The sequence below is a fragment of the Fukomys damarensis genome, unplaced genomic scaffold (genome assembly GCF_012274545.1).
Source record: "Fukomys damarensis isolate Sample0158 unplaced genomic scaffold, DMR_v1.0_HiC HiC_scaffold_23, whole genome shotgun sequence".
Lineage (NCBI taxonomy): Eukaryota > Metazoa > Chordata > Mammalia > Rodentia > Bathyergidae > Fukomys > Fukomys damarensis.
The window spans coordinates 24541558-24548519 of NW_022900935.1; the positions used below are offsets into that span (position 1 = coordinate 24541558).

A 6962-nucleotide genomic window follows, 5' to 3' on the forward strand; every position below is an offset into this window, starting at 1 on the left:
CCCTGGCCCTAGGTAGTGGAAACACAGGAATCATATCTATAATTGGTCAGGAAGATGCCTGGATCTATTCTCTTACTTAACAGTACGTTCTGGGCGCATGGTGGTGCACACCTGTAATCCCAGCAAGTTCGAACCCAGCTGGGCTAGATAGTGAGTTCGAGGTCAGCCTAAACTACATAGTGAGAGTCTGTCTCAAAAAAGTTAAAGATAAATAAAAATTACCAAAAAGTGCAACATGTCAAGCATACTCTTAACAGCGGGAAAAGGAAGCAAACCTGTGTGGAAGGATGGCCAGTAGGTGGCAGTCTTATCCAGGATGCGGAGGAAGAACCAGGACAAGGGTTTTCCAAGACTAGAAGCGAAGAGATCAAACTCATCAGTGCAGTGAGCTTCTCGGAAATGGCTGCATATGTAGGTTGGGAAGGTTCAATAATTGTAGGGCAAGTTAACAGGGGGGAAAAATTGTAGTGCACCCCTGAACAGGGGAGCCACACACAGCCGGAGGGTCAACGGCGGGAGCAGTCTGGACTGAACCTTACAGAGTGCTAGAGACCTGGGGTTTGCACTTTGGGGTGGGGGTGGGGTCGCGGGAGGAGGCACACAGCAAGCAAAGGTTTTCTTACCACTCAGATGAAGTCCTTGAACTACAGCTGTCTGTGATGGTCTCTGCCTCAGCAAGGCAGAGATCTTGTGATAAGATCTTTCCTTAAAAAGGGGGGGGGACATAAGAAAGTCTGTCCTAGGCCAGGCGTGGTGGCACATGCCTGTAATCCCAGCATTCAGGAGGCTGAGGCTGAGGCAGGAGGATCGCTGTGAGTTCGAGACCAATCTGGGCTACATAGTGAGTTCCAGGTCAGTCTCCACTACATAGCATAGTGAGACCCTGTCTCAAAAAACCAAAAAAAAAAAGTCTATCCTAATCTACCAACTGTTGATTCCCCAGTGCAGATTTCTTTTATAGATGTAAGATTCTTTTACCTCCATCTTCCAGAAGAGTGTATCACTACAGCTCGCCATCGTTGGCTCTTGGTTTCTTCTCTGTCCCACGAGGGGCCAGACAGGTGATCGATTGCTGAGGTTTCTTCTGGTGCTCACAGGCTGTGGATTCCTCTCTGCGTTGAAGAAATGAGTCTTTCCTCTCGCTAAAGTTTCTGTGGAGTGTAAGTGGCAAGTACCTACATTTGTCTTATTTTTGTTTTCCCCGCTGTGTGAAGAAGTGATTTTTATTTATGTATTTGTGCATATTAATTGTCCAGTCATGGCATTTTCTTACATGCAGATGAGAGTCTGATTCTCTCCACCTCCCCATTACCATCTCTTAACCCTAACATCTTCCCTCTCCCAATCCCCTTCCTCTTGTCTAATGCTCTGCCTCCTACTTTCATGTCATCTTTCTTTGCTTTTTCTAGATTCCACATAGTAGGGAAAATATGAAATATTCATCTTTCTGAGTCTGGCTTCTTCACTTAAAACCATGATCTCTAGTTCCATCCCTTTGCCTAAAAATGACATTATTTTGTTCTTTATGGCTGGATAGCACAGTAGGCTGTTTTCTATAGACCACATTTTCTTTATCCATCATGTGTTGACAGGCAGGTAGGCTGACTCCATAATGAGTTATTATGGCTGCTGTGCCTGGACTGCAGTAGATACCGGCATGCAAGAATCCCTGTAGCCTTGTATCTGTTTTGTGCACCATTTCCTCGCTACCAGCACGGTACCCAGTGCATGCGCAGTCAAGACCCCTCAGAGGGGCCCCACGGAGTACTTCTCAGCTCCATGATAACAGGAATTCTCAAATGCTCCAACCCTCTTGATCTCCTCCTCCTTGAATGCTTGCCTTTTCCTTCCCCAGTGCTGGGCTCTCCTGCCTTCCTTCTACATCTGTGAAACTGCTGCTCAATCTTTTGTACATTCTCATCTGTGAACCTTAAACTCAATTGTCACCTGGACGGCTTAGGAGCGGCCTTGGGGTTAGGAAAGCACACCCCTGGGCGTGTCCCGTGAGCCTTGGAGGCAATGGCCCTTCTGGCACTGTTTGCCTGCTCTGCTTTCTGCCACCATGAACGAAACGTCTCTGCTCTGCCACACCTTCCACCGTGATGTTTCTGCTTTGGAACCCACAAGCCATGGACTTCATCTCCTGGAACTGTGAGCCCAGTTAGACCTCTCCTCCTCCAGGTTGTAGGTGTTGGGTTTTGTGTCCCAGCAACAGGAAAACTGACTAATATAGTATTCCTCCACCAATCCCTTCAGTGCCATTTTTTTTCTCTCAGTATTCAATCCCAGTCCCTTCTCATCTCTTTGCTGTCTTTGGTACTTTATCTACTCCCACAGTTTTAATCAACACCCATAACGATACAAACAATAGTACCAGCCTTTATAAGGTGTGTGCTATATGCTAGGTACTGCTCTTTGTTTCTTGTGTGTGTGTGTGTGTGTGTGTGTGTATTACTGGAATTAAATCTAGGGACTTCACACTGATTTACACATCCATACACATCCAGCCCTTTTTTGTTTTGGATTGGTTTGGTTTTTGGTTTTTGGTTTTTCGAGACAGGTCTCACTATGCAGTTCAGGCTGATCTTGAACTCATTACATAATTATGTAGCCCAGGCTGGCCTCAAACTCAAGGCAATCATCCTTCCTTAGCCTCCAAAGTGCTGGGATTACAGGCATGTGCCAGCATGTCTTTATTATTTTGAGATAGGTTTTTATTTTTTGGATGAAGGACAGTGGCTGAGTGACTTCTCTACTATCCTGAACTCCAGACCTGCATTGCCCCTGCCTTCTGTATGTCTCCCTTTGGATGGTCACCTGCTCTGGCCTCTAAACTAATCTCCATCTCTCCAGTGTGGTGTCCACACAGTCTGTTTTCCTAGGCTACCTCTGGGATGGAGGCAGTAGAGCTTATTTGAAAATGGCCTTTGGAATCAGTTTGGGTTTTTGGGGTTTTTTTTGTTTGGTTTTTTTTTTTTTCAGGGCTGGGGATCAAACCTAGGACTTTCACCTGCGAGGCAAGCATGCTCCCTCTGAGCCACACCCCAGCCCAGAGTCCTTCTTACTAGCTCTTTGATCTTGAGCCAACTACTAAACCTTTTTGAGTTTTAGTGTCCTCTAAAATGAAAAATGAGAAAACGCCTGTTAGGTGGCTGTGTCTGGGGCTGGCTTCTCTCCAAGGGCTTAGTTCTCTCACTTCGTGACCTGACCCTTACGTCCACGTCCAGGCAGACCTCCCTTGCTTGCGTGGCCACAAATGTGACACAGTGCAGTCCAGCCTGGCAGTCACCACATCCCAGGCCCTCTCTTCCCTGGGTTTTGTCAACTCAGATATCACCTTCTCTAAGGAAACCTCCTGGTTTCCCCACCTCCACCACATCAACCTGCTTGGCTTCCTTGTATGCCCATAGCTCTTACAATGCTGGTCATGAGTGCCAGTGTCCTTAGTGGTGTCTCCCATTGGGCCATGATAGGGGCAGGGATTTTATCTTAGGCAGCCCTAGCACAAGCATCTGCTGAGTTAATATATCACTGGATAAATGGATGGACCAGTGAAGAAGTCGGTGATGGCTTCAGAGAGAGCCAGGCATTATCAGCACCAAAGCTTTGAACAAACCTGCCAAAGACGAGTCTCTCGGCCCTTGCTTTCTGAATGAATCTGCCATGCTTAGCAACTTGCACAGTGTAGGAAGCATGGCTGTGGTTCTTGCAGAGACATTTGGGCAGGGACCAGAACTTTTGCTTTGGGCATCAACAGTGGCAGCTGTGAATTTTAAAATTCAATCAGCAATGATTCAGTGAATAAATCTTCATTTTTCTAAAGAGCTACAAATGTTGCAGATATGTAATTAATGAAGGATCAAGCATAATTAATTAGTAGGGAGAAACCTAGAATACTTGGTTTTACAAGGATAGGAAATGCTATTTGTGATCAGGGAAAATTCATCCTTACATTTCTACCTAGAACAGAGCCAGGGTTCAGTGTCACTGCACCTGCCTCACGAGCGCACTGTCCTGAGTTCGATCCCCGGTAGAAAAGACCAATAAATAAACAAACACACACTTCTACCTAAAAGATTGACCAACTCTTTTCTTGCAACAGGAAGATTTCTCTTAGGGACAGGCAGACCTCTTCTTGGTAGCTGCACACTCAGGAGCTGCCAGGTTGTGACAGGAAAGAGCCCAGTGGCTAGTGAGTGACGTGCTGCAGCTGAAGGTGCCAAGTATAGCCTGATACAAGGAGAAACAAACCACTCAGATCCAAAACATGAGCTGCACTAATCCAAGAAGAGTGAAGACTATGTCTCATAATCAAACAAGAGCAGAACACGCTGTTGGCTCATAGTTTTAGGGGAGTCAGTCCATGTCTGGGTGTCTCCAAACCAGAAAGGGCATGGTGGAGGGGAGCTGCTCACTGCATGGCAGCCAGGAAAGCAGAGATAAAGGGAGGTGACAGGGAGAGAGATAGCCAGGCCTGCTGTGACCCACCTCTTTGAGTCAGGCCCCACCTCCTAAGAGCACAATCAGCTATGAGTTCATCAATGGATCAGTCATTGAGTATAGAGCCCTCATGATCCAGTCACCCAGACGCCCCACCTTTGAACAAATGAGACTTTTGGGAGACATTCTAGATCTAAATCATAACAATTGGCCAACTCACAAATTGCCCCCTTTCAATGTGTTTTGTTTTGTTTTGTTTTTGAGACAGGGTCTCACTATGACTATATAGCTCAGACTGGCCTGGAGCTCATTATGTGGCCCAGGCTGGCCTCGAATTGTCACACCTGTCTTGCCAGATCCTAGCTAGTCCACCAGCCCTTGAGGTGCCTTTGCATCTGCCTGTGAAATTTTTTCTTCCACTCTGTATCTGCTGCTCAAGCAGGCACTATGCCATTGTAAATAACTCCCAAACATGCTTCTAGTGGATGAATAAAGTCCCCTGACCAGAAAGTAGAAGATTAAGTATCATTATGTAAACATAATACTGGCAATAAAGCTGGGACAGTGAGCCAAGAGCTTTCCCTAAATCCTGTCTCCTCTAGGGATAAACAGGGAGATCTAGGCTGCACTTGACTCCTGAGCAGGTCAGTGTGTGTCCTAGACCTGCTATCCATGCAGCAAGCACTTGGGTTGAGTCATATTTATGTTGGTGAGCAAAACAAGGCCTTGACACTTCACCCTGCCCCTTCTAGCTCTGCCTCTCTGTGCTTCCTTTCTCCTCCTTATAAAAAGTCTTCCCAGATGTTCCCACAGCCCCTCCACTGGACCCCTTTTATAGCACTTGTCACCATGTTGTCACTGCGCATCTGTTCATGCTCTAGGACGGTTGGATGAATGAATTCACCCTGCTGTCCCCAACACCCTGCAACACATGGCACTTAAATGCAGGTCTGCAAAACACTGAGTGAATGACAACGGAATGAACAAGTACCTGGAAGGTTTCTACAGGAAAGTCCTGTGGGCCGCACCCCTCCGTAAATTCCATCCCTGCCTTCCTGATCAAATCTTTCCCTCCTTCTGTGTCCACTGCTTCCTAGCTGTGACATAGGCAAAATGCTTAACCTCTGTGCTCCTCCTTTCCTCAAATGCAAAAATGGGAGTCATGGTCACATGTTAAGTGCTGATGATCCAGTACAGTGGGGTACTGTGTGAAGGCCCCAGCACCTGCCTGTCAACGAAGGGCTCCTCATGGGCAGTCCACAAGCCTCTTACTTGCTTCCTGTGGCTTCTCATTTGCTGCTATTCTCCCACCCACTCACCTGCTCCCCCACCCCCTCGATCTTTCCCATCCTGTCCCCCTTTAAGGACCCAGCCCAACTGTCCACAGCAGCACCTGCCTGTGTTCAAGCCCACCCTGGGCAACATAAGGAGATCCTGAAGAAAACAACAAAACATATTTTCCTTTCCTCTTCCTCCATAAAAACTGGATTCCTCCAAGCTGAAAGCAAACCATACCTGTATGGCTTGTCTGCAGCTCTGACCTCCTGCAGGACTTCTGCTGGGTGGGCTCCCATCCAATGCTTCTTTTTCCCCCTTGAGCCAGTTCTGTGAGCCGTGGCATCTCTAATCTCACACACCCACCCCCAGTTTTGCAGTCCTAGGGATTGAACCCAAGGCCTTCACTCAGAGGTAAACCCCCAGCCCTTGCTTAGTTTCTGTTGGGAGATGGGGTCTCCCTAAGTCACAAAGTTGCCTAGGCTAGCCTGGATCTCACAGCCCTCCTGCCTCAGACCCCCAGAGTTCTGGGATTACACCCCCAGCTCTCCACATCCTCTTTAACCACAAACTCCAGGAGGGCAGGAACTGGGTGGGTGTCCCCTTCCCACTCCCCCATGCCTTGCACAGTGTGGGGCTCCAAGGCACTAGGAAGGACCAAAGGAGGGGACAGAGTACAGGAAGTGGCGAAGTTCAGGAGGCTCTTTGTCCCCTCCAGCTTCTTGGGGTCTCTGCTCTTCCCCAGCCATCGAGCTCATAAAGGACCTGGTAGACTACGATGTGCGCTTGCCGCTGCTGAAGGGCCTAGTGGCACTGCTGATCCCATCCGTGAAGGAGGCCTCCCAACAGCACCCCAAGATCCTCACTGGTAGGACCCTCCCCAGGGGCTTCCTGGTGGGGGTGGGGGCTCCTTCCTCACTCTCGGCCACTCGCTCCCCCAGAGTCCCCGTTCCTGCCGCTCACCGTCCACCTGCCCGTGTTCCTGCAGCAAGCAGCGGCCGCCAAAGCCATTGGGTAAGCGATGGGGGCACGCGTGACTGGGCGGGGCAGAGAGGGCACCGGAGAGATGAGGGCGGCGGCTGCCTGGCGTCCCCACGCAGGGTCCTGGCGCGCGGCAGCATGAGCATCGCCCAGGAGATGCTGCACCTGCACGTGGTGCGCAGCTTAATGGCTGCCATGGGCAACACGGACCACAGCAACAGCCAGCGACTGGCCAGCCTCACGCTGCAGGTGCGCGGGTGATGGCG

General features: G+C 49.1%; 1 protein-coding gene across 15 annotated transcripts in view; it reads left to right on the plus strand.

Annotated features, from left to right (window-relative positions):
• The window catches only part of Armh1 (armadillo like helical domain containing 1), a 40115-nt gene that overhangs the window by 32369 nt on the left and 784 nt on the right, over positions 1 to 6962 (plus strand). For 13 of the 15 annotated variants that reach the window (XM_033767919.1, XM_033767923.1, XM_019205393.2 and 10 more), the window contains 3 exons: positions 6434 to 6583; positions 6657 to 6729; positions 6816 to 6945. In XM_033767919.1, coding sequence (XP_033623810.1) covers positions 6434 to 6583; positions 6657 to 6729; positions 6816 to 6945 — 353 coding nt within the window. The remainder of the gene's footprint in view (positions 1 to 6433; positions 6584 to 6656; positions 6730 to 6815; positions 6946 to 6962) is intronic. The other 2 variants (XM_019205394.2, XM_019205396.2) reach the window with 1 other exon arrangement.